This window comes from Sciurus vulgaris (genome assembly GCF_902686455.1).
Source record: "Sciurus vulgaris genome assembly, chromosome: 2".
In the NCBI taxonomy this organism is placed as follows: Eukaryota; Metazoa; Chordata; class Mammalia; order Rodentia; family Sciuridae; genus Sciurus; species Sciurus vulgaris.
Genome location: NC_136462.1, coordinates 127,574,166 through 127,588,384, shown reverse-complemented (window position 1 = coordinate 127,588,384; position 14,219 = coordinate 127,574,166). Strand labels below are relative to the sequence as shown.

At 38.9% G+C, this 14,219-nt stretch overlaps 1 protein-coding gene across 1 annotated transcript in view; it reads left to right on the top strand.

The window, feature by feature from the left end:
• The window catches only part of GABRA5 (gamma-aminobutyric acid type A receptor subunit alpha5), a 76,573-nt gene that overhangs the window by 44,157 nt on the left and 18,197 nt on the right, over positions 1 to 14,219 (top strand). The window contains exon 7 of the mRNA XM_079124578.1: positions 6,108 to 6,190. Coding sequence (XP_078980704.1) covers positions 6,108 to 6,190 — 83 coding nt within the window. The remainder of the gene's footprint in view (positions 1 to 6,107; positions 6,191 to 14,219) is intronic.

Genomic DNA, 14,219 nt, shown 5'->3' with positions numbered 1-14,219 from the left:
TGGCAGGGCTACACACCCACTCTGGAGCTGTTGGGGAAAATTCATCACATTTTTTAGAGTGACATTTCTTGCGTTCCTAGGCCCAAGGCTCCTGCCTACATTTTCAGGCCAGCAATTCAGCATCTCGCATCTGTCATCTCCCTCTGTTTTCATTTCTTCCTCTCTTCTATCTGTGTTTAATCTCTTGCCTCTCTCTTATAAGTACTCTGGTGATTGCATCTAGGGCACACCTGGATGACTTCCTCATTTCAAGACCCTTAATTTATTCCCATCTGCAAAGAACCTTTTTCCATGTAAGGTAATGTTTACATGCTCCAGGGACAAGAACCTTATGTTGTCAGGAGCCACTATTTACCTTACTCTGATTGTTTATAAGTTCTGCTGACCACATAACAGTAGATATAGTTCAGCCAAGCTTTCCCCCACTATACCACAATCATAGTCTTAGAGTTTCCAATAGCCTGCTTTGCATTTCCTTCAGAGTCTCACCAGCAGAGCCTTTGATGTCTGTATTTCTATCAACAGTAACATTTTTGACCATTTAGCTGTTCTTAATAACAGAATAGGTTTTCTATACCTGCTTCTCACTTTCTTGCAAGTCCTTAGTACAGAGTCCTTACTACATTCATGTTTCTATGAACAGTCTATTTAGGGTAATGTAGGCTCTCTGTTATTTATCTTAGTTTTCTTGCAGCCTCTACCCATTGCCAAATTTCAAAGCCATTTCCACATTTTCAGGAGTTTGTTACAATAGTTCCTCTCTTCCAGGTATCAAACTTTGTATCAGTTACCTCTTGACACTGTAACAAATTGTCAAGAGCATATCTGCTTAAAGAGCACATTTTGTTATTAGAGTTGTGGTGGTCAGGAATCCCAAAAGAATCTTATGAGGCTAAAATCAAGGTGTTGGCAGGTTTGCATTCCTTCTGGAATCTCTAGGGAAGAACCCTTACCTTAACTTCTTCCAGTTTCTAGAGGACACCTGCATTCCTGGGCTCTTGACCACATCATTGTCACCTCTGCTTTCCTCATCACATCTCTGAAACTGATGTTCTTGATTCCCTCTTATAAGGACCCTTGTGATTATATTGCTTATGTTGATTGTATTTCCTGGATATTCCAGGAAAACCTCTTCATCCCAAGAATCTAATCACACGGGCAGATCATTTTGCCACGTGAGATAGCATTCAGAGGTTTGGGGGTTCTGTGCATGAGAACAAAGACAGGTTAGCATTGCTCTTATTTTACCTAGCATAGCACCACTTTCCACAGCATTAGAGCTGTATTTCCATATGGGTGAGTAGGTCTCAAATCTGAAGAGAATATCACTGGGAATCTGGACACTTTCTTCAATTACTTATTGTCATGGAACATCTGATCTTGGACCAAGACTTTAAACCAGTTTTTTGTACCTATCAATTATTTCTTTCTGGTTATAAAAACCAGAAAACTATTCTTATCTTTCTTTTTCAAATGAGAAGACTCCACCAGAGAGGCTAGGCGGAGTTAGTTCATTAATGCTAAAGCTAATCTAGAATTTGGTTGTTTTAACTGTCTTAAAGTGCTCACCTGTGAGCTGCTGCTTTTGGTCAACTCTCAATTTAGATGATAAAAATTCAAATTGCAACAATGATCTTAACTGACAAAATATTCTTTCCTTACCCTAAAATAAAGAGAATGTTCACAAATGGTGCCTTATGCTCCAATAAGTCAATGCTTAAATTGTCTTAATAGGAATTGAAAGTAAAACATAAATTGAACCTTTGGAAAGAAAATACTGGACTCCTGAATCTACCAGTAAATTAGTGAACTTTTGCCAGAAGCAGGTTTCTTAGCCTTTTGGGGTTCATTTTCTTTATCTAAAAAGTGAAGATTTTGAGTCAGTGACCTCACTCGTTCTTTTGAGCTATGACAGTCAACTATTCCTAGAGGGCTTTGATTTCAATTCTGTGTGAAGGAGGTTGGACATACATCAAGGCACTTTCATTTCAAAGACCCCACGAATAGAAGTTTCCCTCTAGAGACACAAGCATAGGCTATTGTTGAGATGTTTAAAGACATCAAAAATTTTAAATTTATTCTCTTACTCAGGCTAAAATACTTGCTGTCAGGGGACTTTTCTGAATAATTAATTCATTTGTTAGACACTTATAGATACAGTATCCATTTCTGAGGTTTAGATTCTAAGTCTAAGGTGCTCTATAAAACTGAGGAATAGTCAGTGAATCTCTAATGATAACATTTATTGAGATGATAATTGTAGAAATCACTTTTGTATGTTTCTACTGGAAACATTTTAAAAGTTTTTTAATATAGTCTAGTGTTTCAGTCAGCTCTTTTGTTGCTGTGACCCAAAGACCTGATTGGAGGAGGAAAAGTTTGTTCAGGGCCTCATGGTTTCAGAAGCCTCACTCTATAGAAGCTGGCTCTGTCTCTCAGAGCTCAAGGCAAAGCAGAACATTATAATGGAAGGGCGTGGTGGAGGAAAGCAGCTGGGAACATGTCACCAGAAACAGAGAGAGGCTGGGGGTGGGGGGAAGACTCCCATCTCCCATTACCATGGACAAAATATATACCCCCAATGTACTCCCCCACTGACCCACCTCCTCCACCCTCACCCTGTCTGCCTACAGCTATCATTCATTTAATCCGTATCAAGGGATTAATGCATTAATTAGGTTAAGGCTGTCCTAACCCAGTCATTTCACCTCTCAGCTTTCTCGTTTTGTCTCACACATGACCTTTTGGGGGACACCTCATATCTATACCATAATATCCAGCTAATTTCTGTTAGCTTTGTCTCTGCACATTGTTACTACCCCACTGTCCTCCCTAACCCTCCACCCCATGCACACACAACTTTTACTCCTACAATATGCTAAAAGTAGACCTTGGCGTGACTTCCTTGTCAGAATGCCACCTTTAAATATTGCTAGTGCAGTGATTTTCCAAAGATGGGTAGCTCTTAGAACCAACCAACCAGAAAGAATCCCACCATGACAGAAAAAAGACTTTGGGTCCCCTTGTAAACATATGGTCTTGGCCAGGAAATGAGGTCTAAGCCAGGAATGGGTAGAGTACCCAAGAGAGGGGATCAAGTTTCCCGGGTATGTGTGTGGTGAGGTGGCTTGCTCTGACAAATAGGGACAAACAACAGAGGTCCTGAGCTGTGGAACCTGGAGTGGCCAGATGGACTGAAGCAGACCATCACAGAGCAAGGAAAGGAGGAACTAACCATGATTCATCAAGTTGTTAAGAACTCAGCCAACAGAACTGGCTTCCAGGCAGTCTGCAGATCCAGTGGGAAACTGAGTGTTTGCTGGGACCAGAATGCCAATTAAGGCTTCTTGGAGACACAGCAGTGACTGAAAAGAAGGCTCTGCCATTGAGGCACCATCTCCACATCTGCCCTGGGGATGGGAATGCCCAGGACAAGTGTTAGTAAGAGAGGACTCAGAGCTGGGTCTGCTGGTTCCAGTGTCAGTACTAAAGCTGGACAGAGGCAGAATCACAGGAACCACCCTCTCCCACTGCACTCCCCATACTGCTCCAGTGGAGGCACCTGGGTGTTCCTGTCTCTCTGGTCCATGAATTGTTAGAATGGAGACCATAAACCCACACAAAGAGCTCCTAGAACACTGTTCTTCCATGTGCTCATTTTCACATGTTAAGGAAATTCTAGATATTCTGAGTTCACTTGTGATTTTATTCTCTAGAACATATCTGAGTAATTTAAATTCTCTGTTCGTTATGTTTTACTCAACAAATTGATTAAGTTTACTAACAGCCATGTAAAATAACATTATTTCCTCTGTGTTGTCTGAATACCACTCTCAGAGACTCTGCTTTTTCAAGATCCTAATTTTCATAATTATAATAAATGAATCTCTATTTACTTTACCCATTTCCTAGTCTCTTCAATGTACCTTTTTTCATAGTTTATGATTGAAGAGATCCATTGCAGATTATCAGTCATGCAAAATAATGTAAAAATCTATCAACATTGTTATTACACAGACACATGCATGCTAGCATTAAAAATTCAGTCCCTCAGAGTCACAATTATGTAGATTTTAGTGATGTAGGAAATAATTCTACTCTAATGTTGGGTATGAAAAACAAATGCATTTTAAGTACCAGGAATGAAAAGAAAATATATGTACATATAGGAAAACTCTGGGCTACATGTACCAAGTAAAATCATAATAAAATGGAATATATTTATAATTCTCTTCTTTATACTTTTTCTGTATTTTCTCATAATTTATGACTATACATGAAATTACCATTTTAAAAATCACTTCCTTGAGTCAATATGAGACTTTAGTCCATTTACACTCAGCCCTCTGGGTCTCACTCTCTATTTCAGGGACTGTCCTTCACAGTACTGGCAATGGAAAATTCTTGCTCCTAATGGGCTCGGACCTCTTTCCACTGATTCATATTTTCCTTTCATTCAGACAGTGCATGCATTGGCTACTCAGTCTACAAAGCAGCAAGTGTGAGTTGTGTGCCCAGTCTAATAGCTACAGGTTAATCTATTTTAATAGAAGGAAGTAGTAAAAGCAAAAATGAATGTTTTCACATTTTGATTCTCATCCTGGTTGCTTAGGCAGTGTTCAAACATAATATAACAAGGCATTGACCATGGTGCTGTATAAAATGGAATTAGTATTTCTCTAAAAGTAGAATGATAACATGCATTTGAAGTCAAATGTTTTGTCTTCTAATTTCATTTTAAATAATTTATTTTATTTTAAATAATGGAAAGAAAATCAAGAAACAGAAGATAAGCTCAATACAACTTAGAATTTTAATTAGAAAAAGGTCTGTATATAAATAAAAATTCTTGTCTTAGTCCATATTCTGTGGCTATGATAAAATACTTGATGCTGGGTAATGTACAAAGAAAAGAGGTTTGTTGAGCTAATAGTTTTGAAGACTGAAAGTTCAAGATCAGGTGCTCCCATCTGTTCAGACTTGTGAAGGCTTCATGGAAATGGCATCAGGATGGTGGGAGCATGAGCAGAAGTGTTCTCACAGTGAGACAGGAATCTAGAGGGATTCAGGGTCCAGGCTGCCACTTTTTATAACAAGCACTCTAATGGGAACTAACTAGGGTCCTCTAGGAACTCTATTAATCTCTTACAAAGGCAGTGGCCCCAGTGACCTAATCATCTCCCATCTTTAAGCTTATACCACCTCAGTATCACTATGCTGGGGACCAAGCTTCAAGCATGTGAACCTTTGGGGAGTGCACTCAAGCTATGTGCAGACCATGAGGCCCCATGTGTGGTGGCTCTGCAAGTGCACTTGCCTCTCCCAGAGCAGAACTGTGGCTATATGGCGAGTGGCAGATGCCTTTAGGGAGCCTTTGCACCCAAAAGCTGGCAGCTGAGGATCCTGCCATAGTAACTCTGCATTTAGGACCTGATTTCTTACTCTGCACACTCAGTTTCCTCCTTCGTGAACTGAGGTCGTAATAGCAAGGGATCTCATCATGCTGCTGTGACTTCGTGAGTGAATGCAGGTAAAGGGCTCCACAGAGTGCCTGGCACAGTCAGGTCCACTGTCTTTACCATCAGTATTGCAGTGATTGGTGACAGTGGTAGTGGTTGGTGGTATTATTATTCAGAAAACTGGGCTTAAATTTCAAAAAAAATAAGGGTTTAAAAGAGCATTCTTATTGCAACACAAATTCCCTTACTGTACAGTTTAATAGCAGCCTATTAAACAATGAGTATAGCCAGATTCTGATAAAAATTTGTGCTCTTGTCCTACATTTACATTTTTTGAGTTCATAAACTATTTTAGATAATGTGTATATTCTCAGCCTTGTCAAGGAAAGCTCTTTAGATAGTGATGAATAAGGGATGGGAAATAAAAAGTAAATGCACACACATCAAGCTATAGAACTTCTGAGTGGATTTGATTTTATACCTTATTTCTGACTGATGCTCATCTGCTACATGAACTTAGGTACTTTAGTGAGACCTTTTAACAATGTTAAATTAATTAAAATAAGTACTTAATATGGGTTTCTGGGACAAAATAGATGCTCAGTAGACAGCTGATTTTTAATTTAAAGGTCTTTCTTTATTTTTCAGCTTGACTATCTCTGCTGAGTGCCCCATGCAACTTGAAGACTTCCCAATGGATGCCCACGCTTGCCCTCTGAAATTTGGCAGCTGTAAGTTATATTCACAAGTAAGAACCATAGATATACTTTTGAGATAAATTCCACATTCGTTGAGAAGAATGTAGGTTGTGTAGGAGCACAGTATGGTGCAATCAGAGAAGACTAGAGAGCATTTGTCCTTGCCACACTAGTTTCCTTGTCTGTAAAATGAAAATGTGGCCCCTGCTTAGCAAATACGAGTGGGGTAACCTGAGGTAATGTGAGTGGAGGCACAGAACAACCTAGAATCCGTTCCTCAGATCTTCACCTGGCGGTCGTTTTTCTTTTTCTTACCTTTCTTTTTCTTTCCTTTTTATTTTGTTCTTTCATATCTCAGGTTACAGGTCTCCTCCTGGAAGTGGGCTCTCAATTTTCAATACCCGATGACTTCCTCTGTTGCATTATCATTGCTACATTAACTTGCTTCTTTAAGTATGGTCCATAAGACCAAAGGCCTCATTTGTCATGTTCCTAGTCATTGTTCCCCTGGAACCCTCAGCATATTAGAAATATGTTACTTTAACAAATTATTTATATCAAAATATATTAAATATACACTTACCCAATTCTAGCTGCTATTCCTGGATTTCAGCCATTCCAGACAGAAGATGGTACTAGTAGCCCCAAGTGAATGCCTGCAGCATCACCCTCAATTCTGAGATATTTAGAGAAGGGTAGACCTCATACACTATTTTCTTCTTTCCTTTTACTATTCATTTGAGCTCATGCTATATGAGGTTTTCATTTTGAAAGCAGAATGTCCTCAGAGATTAAGCATGAAAACTGTAGATTTGAATCTTGGCTATCCTGTTCCTTTGTTGGGCAGCTGTGGGCAAGTTATTTAACCTCTCTAAGCTTCTTTCAAAATGTTAAATATGTCTTCTCATTCTCTGCTGACCTACAAAGTTTCTGATGAAAAAATCCACTCCTAGCCTTATAGACTTGAGTGAAAAGTCACTTTTCTCTTTACTGCTTCTGAATTTCTCTCTGTGACATTTGACAATTTGTTTATGTCTTGATGTGAATTTCTTTGTGTTTATCTGATTTGGGATCCTCTGGGCTTCCTAGATTTCACTTCCTTATTGTCCATTTTCTTCCCCAAGTCTGGAGATGTTAAGCAGTACTTTCTTGGAATGTGCTTTCTTGTTTTTCTTCTTCTTCCCTCCCTTGTTTTTTTTTTTTTTTTTTTTTTTTTTATTTGGTACTGGAGACTGAACCCAGGGGTGCTTAACTGCTCAGCCACATCTCTCTCCCTTTTTGTTTATGTATTTTTATTTTGAAACAGGGTCTCAGTAAGTTGCTTAGGACCTTACTACTTTGCCAAAGCTGACATTGAAATTGTGATCTTTTGCCTCAACCTCCCAACTCTCTGAGATTATAGGTATATATCACTGTGCCCTGCTGTCTTGTTCTTTTGTCTTCTCCTTCTGAGATGTCATAGTGCACATTAGTTCACTGGATGGTGTTTCATAAGTCCCTTAGGCTTCCCACACTCTTTTCTGCTTTGGTTTTTCTACTCTGACTAAATATTTCCAAGAAGAACCTATCTTCAAGTTCTTTTTTTTTTTTTTTTTCATTTACTTCATCTAGTCTGCTTTTGAATCTCTCTGGTGAATTTTTCAGTTCAGATGTTAATTGTCTTTAGATCCATTATTTCTCTCTGGCACCTTCTATGTTTTCTATCTCCTTGTTTCTGTTTCACTTTGTTCATACATTGTTCTTCTGACCTCAAGAGAACATCTTTATGATGGTTATCCTGAATTGACTGATAAAGTATATAACTCCATTTTGTTAGGGAAAATTTCTAGAGATTTACCTTTTTTTTTTTTTGAACATATTTCCTTGTTTTTTCCTTTTCTTTACTCTTTGTACTGGTGTGCACATTAGACAAAATATCTACTTCTCTTAGGTTTCCATCACTATAATGGAACACCTGAGATAATCAATTAATAAAGAGAAAAAAAGTTTATTTCAGGTCACAATTTTGGAGGTTCCAGTCCATCATCAGTTAGCCCCTTTGCTTTTGACTATATGTGTGGAAGCACATTGTGACAGGAGTACAGAGCAGAGTAAACTCACTCATCTAGTAAGTCAGAGAGCAAAGAGAAAAAGGAAGTTTTGGGGCTCCACAATTTTGGAGGTTCCAGTCCATCATCAGTTAGCCCCTTTGCTTTTGACTATATGTGTGGAAGCACATTGTGGCAGGAGTACAGAGCAGAGTAAACTCACTCATCTAGTAAGTCAGAGAGCAAAGAGAAAAAGGAAGTTTTGGGGCTCCACAGTCCCCTTTGAGTTTGTATTCCAGTGACATAAGGACCTCCCACAAGGTTCCACCTCCCCAAGGTATTATCACTTCCCAGTACTTCCACCCTGGAGACCAAACCTTTCACACATGGACTTAGGGAGACACTCAAGGTCTAACTAAGGTGGTCTCCCAATCTTCCTGAGCTGACTACATTCAGAAGAAGACCTTGACCGGTCCTTCTGGCATGATGCTCTGGAGATCTCTCCAACCTTGGTTCTCAGTCAGCCTACAATTTTTGTTGTTTTAAACAGCTCCAAGGTGTTGAGTATGCTGGGTCCCCTTAGCTCCCAGAAACAAAGAAGACTGAAACCTTTTCCTCAGGCAGCTTAGAAAAGTTGGATTATTGGATGCTTCACCCAACTCTTTGCATCCCCAGAGAGTAGCTGAAATCTAGGGTTTTCCCTCTGTTTGCTCTGTGCTGAACCAGTGGCATGGGCTGTGATGACAGTTACCATCTCTGTTCTCAATGACTCTCAGATGACTGGATAATGCTGAGTCCCCTCAGTGATCCAAGACAGGCTCTGTGGCAGCCAGTCATCTGGGTAGCCCCTAGAGAAGTTGGGATGCAGATACATGGTCTGCCTCTCCCTCCCTAGGAAGAATCTGGGAGCTGGTTTTTCATCCACTTTCACTGAGCTGAGCCTGGGAAAGGTATAGAGCTATGGTGACTGCAAGTCCAAGGAGGCCCTGGGCCTATTCCTTTTCCTTGTTGTCAGCTGTTGCATCTAGGTTTTATAACTCTGCCAATTCCATGGTCAGACCATGTGAGATGAAGTGAGGGTTCTGTCCCTAGGAAAAGAATCTGAAAGCCCTGGATGCTGGATGCATCCTCTATTTGGTTATATTGCAAAGACTCTGGATTCTGTTAAATTTAGGGTGTTAATCATATATTCTATTTATTTTTACATTTATATTTCTATTTACACTCATACATATAAAATCAATTAATTTGGTTATGTTCAAACTCCAGACTGCCTTTCCTTGACAGGCAGCAGCTGACGTGTCAGGTAGTTCTTTGACCTTTGTTGAACTGGTAGGACCATGCTCCATGCATGCAAATACCTAATGTTGGTACAAGATAGAGATTTGGGTACAGATTTTGTACATCAGTATATATCACATTTGGGGCTTCCTTCCTGTGGCCCCTTTATTTCAAGGGTTTGGCACCTCACCTTCCAGCTGCATTGCTCTGTCCACTCCAGACTCTTCCTCTGTATCTCCACACTAGCAAGACTGAGGGATCCTGTCTGAAGCATAGCCACCTCACAGTCATTCCTTCCTCCACGCGTCACCCTCTAGTTTCTGCCCTCTCTTGTGCCTTCAGGAAGTAACTTTTTTATTGGTATCCAGGGTTAATGGTTGTTACCTCACAGCAGCCACTGTGCCATTCCTTAAGTGAAGCCTCTTTTGACTTCAAAGGTTTTATTTTATACCACTTCTGCCATTTCAAAGGGAGAAGTATGTGTGATGAACCAAAAGTGAAGTGTGATGGAAATAATTTGTCTTTTTCCAAATTATGATCTTCAAATGCTATAGAGGGATTAGCATATACAATTATTTGGAGGAATGATGTAAATGTATCACCAGGATATATTTAAATCACTTGCTCACATAGAGTGACTATGAACATGGTTACTTGTGAGAAAGGACCTGTTAAAGATTCCCAAAGCATTATTGTAGGGAATTACTTATTCATATCTTTGAAGGAGGATCAGTGGTCCACTTCTCCCATGGAAAATTAGTTGTTCAATTTAAAATTATGCCACTGTTGGTATAGGAAAATTATGCTTCAATTTGATCAGAAACAGAACACTGAAAAGTCAAAGATTTATTATTATTATTATTATTATTATTATTATTATTATTGCCATACTGTGGTGCTGCTATGTCCTTTGGTTAAATGAGTTTAAGTCTCTGTGATACCTAGATTTAATGGTAATTGTGTGCAGGGCAGGCAACTCAAAGGCAATTTTTGGTGATGAAAAATATGTGACAACCTAATTTTTCTTCACTAAATTATCTCATACTCGACAGACAACATGCTGTAGTTAAATCATTTATCACATTCAAAGCTGATGGGATCGTTTCACTTTCTACATTCAATGAAATTAAATAAGATCACTATCATACAAAATATATAGAATAAAACTAGAAGGAGCACTTCTCAAACTCAGTAGACATTTTGAACTATCATGCCAGATTTCTTTTTATCTGCCCAATACTTTGAAGAAGGATTTAAGTTGATTCAGATGTTGATCATTGTGTATATTTACTATTAATATGATAATAACCACAATATGCAAAACAGTTTGAAGAATTTTATTGACATATCACTTTTCTACAATTGACCAAGAGACAGAAAACTGTACAGATGTAGCTTTTGGTCAGCTTATGTGGTTTCAGTTCAAGATATAATTATTTTAGGAGAAGAAATGCCACCCCACTAAATGTTTTTCTTACTAGTCATTCATCTTTTGGATTTTCTAAAAGTAGATGCTTGGCCAAGTTGCTTACTTATGCCACCAGCATCTGAGTATGCATAGGCTAAATGTGATAGTATAATGAGTTTCAAATTACCCAATCCAACAGTTCTGTGCTATTAGGAGACAAAGGAATGCAAATATGTGTCGTTATTCTAATGAGCCACATGCTCTGGTTTCTCTAATGCAGAAGTGAATTAGCAGGCATTTCTCTTATTGCTGCCTCTAGCTTCAAGAATTCAAACAAATGTTGAAATTAGTCCTAGCTTATAGAGGATGTTTCCTAGTTTGTACGGAAATCCTTAAAGATAATGGCATGGCTTCCATTTGAAATCAAATGTTCAAACACATCAAAATTACTCAAAAAGGAAAACGTCCTGATTTTTTTGCTCTTTTTGTTTGTGGAACAATGGATTAAATATTAGATTAAATCATGAGATAATATCTGGATTTATGAAAATAAATTTATGAATTTATCTGGACTTATGAAACTATATACTGAATTAGAACTGAAGGCTTCCTTGGTGGATGTCCAGGAAATCAGGGGTTGGGCTTTCTGTTGTGAGCTATTAGTACGTATTCACATGTGTGGAATCATGACCCTGCTGTTGCATTTATCATCCCCAGTATGTAGCAAGTCAGCATGAACATGCACATTCCAGAACACAGGTTTCTCGAAATCTGATGTGAATATGTTATAGTCTCTGAGGTCTTAGAAACACACTGAAGTTTTTTCTGTGTTACATCTGAGTTTAGAATCATTTTAAAAGTCATGTTGGTGCATTATTTAAACTTGATTATTGCCATGGTCTGTATGTTTGTGTCCCATCCAAATTTACATATTACATTACCTAATCCTCATGTGATGGCATTACAAGATGAGGACTTCAGGAGAAGATAGGGTGATAAAAGAGGCACAGAGAGCCTTCGTTGTCAGGCACACAAATGGACTAAGAAAATTGTTATTTAAAAGAATTGCTGTTCTAAAGGGACTGTGACCGTTGTGTTAGTCTGTTTGGGCTATTAAAATAGAATATCATCAGTTAGGCTGTTTATAAGCAATGTAAATTAATTCCTCACAATTCTGGAATCTGGAGATTCCAAGGTCAAATTGCTGACAGATTTGGTGTCTGTTAAGGGCCTGCTTCCTTTTCATAGAGGGCTACTTTTTCCACTCTAACTCCAGATGGTAGAAGGAGGAGGACCCCTATGTGGAACCTGTTTTATAAGGTCACCAATCCCATTTGGAGGGCTCTACCCACATGTCCTGATTATCTTGTAAAGTCCCCACCTCCTAATACCATCATATTTAGGATTCCCTTTCAGTGTAAGTTCTGGGGGAACACAAACATGTTGCCTGTAGCTGGCATGGAAAGCATTCAGCACTCTGCTCAGTGCAGTGAGGAACACAGTATCAGCCAGCTCCTGAGGAGATGATGGACACATTTAGATCACTGGGTTAAATATCTTTGTGCAACTTAAAACCATTTGAGATTCGCAGACAAGATAACTCATCATGAGAATCTGAACTGAACCTGGTAGGATTTGAATAGTAAGGGGTATAATGTAAATAAGGACAAAACACAGATAATCCCAGATCTGTGAGTCAAGGTATGGAATGAAATGAGAAACCTCCTCTGAAATGAGCAAGTCACAGAAGGATGAATACTGTAGGATCTTGCTTGTTTGTGAATTCCGAAAATGTCATTCTCATAGAAACAAAGAATAGAAGGTATGGTTGCAAGAGGCTGGTGTGGGTAGGGATGGATGGGCAAAGGGAAGATCTTGGTCAAAGAGCACAAAATTCCAGTTAGACTACAGGAAGAGAATTTAGTGGTCTATTACACAGCATGCTGAGCATAGTTGATAATGTATATTTCAAAGTTGATAAAATTGACTTTTAATGTTCTCACCACAAAAATGATGAATCAGTGAGGTAATGGATATGTTAAATAGCCTTTTCAAATCTTTCTGCAATATACACATAGCTCAAATCATCAGATTGTACTCCATAAATTTACACAATTATTATTTGTCAATGAAAAATACATTTTAACAAGAGTGGAAGTCTCCTTTGGGGAATTGGCAGAATGGCATTATGAGCCAAACAGGAAGGGCCATAAATATGAAAATATTTTTAAAAGTAGTTTGTGGAGTGGCCGATGTGTGTTGAACAAAGGAACCATGTGCAGAAATGACTGTTCATGGACATGAAATCAAGAGCTAGAAAGTCCCATGAATAGGTGGAAGAGATGAGACCTAAGAGTAGTTGTTAGCTGGATAGGAAAAGTGGATATATTGGATGAAAGAGGGGCATGATTCAAAGATAGCACCATGATTTTAAGACAGGGTGACATGAAAGTGAAAGTAATTGGTAGAAGCTGTTGGTTTGAAGGTGAAAAAGTAAAGTGGTTCATTAAAGGGACAAAATTATGTAAGGGATTTCCTCTGAGGACTCCTGTCCTCCTGCTGTGTGCCTTACTACTGTCCTGAAGGCAGACCATCCTTCCTGCTGGGAGGGTGGCAATCCTTCTTTCCTGATTTGTTTTGACAGACACAGATACAGAGAGCATAGTTTCTTTATCCTTTTCCATTAGACCCTGTGTAATTTTGCAAGGACCTAACTATACCCTGGTGATGTGCTTAGTGATATACAGTGGTAGCCTAGTTGGTAATAGGGCAGATGTGTTTCTATTCATCCCATCTGCTGATTGCTAACGTACCTCTCAACTGATTCTGGATATGGTAAAATGTGTGCAAAACTCTGATGATTTATTTTATCTCTTGAATTTAAAACAGGGTTATTGGCCTGTGGTAGACCTTTAGAGATGTCATGTCTAAATATATTCATATTTTGAAAACTTTTCTTCTCTATGTTGTGCAAGCTACATGTCAGTTATTGATTTGGTTTCCAACCCAGGGGGCTACAGGGTCATACCAGTAGTGTGTGACAGGGTCTTGTTAGATAGTTGCTGTGCTCATTCCCATCCTAGTTTCAGAGGAGAAAGAAAGGCTAGAGACATAGGTTTCAGAGAACTCAAATGCTGTACATTTTCAGATCACAAAGTTCCATTTACCTGTGGCATTCTAATATGCATTTCTTCAACATCTTATGTAACTAATGCAGAGCAACACAGACCTTATACATGGCTATTAGTAGTTCCTGGATGTCCCTGCACAGTCTGTCAAATAAGACTAACTACTGTCCTCACAAATTACATCTGCTGATAATCAGAATTCAGTTCAGGGCTGGGGA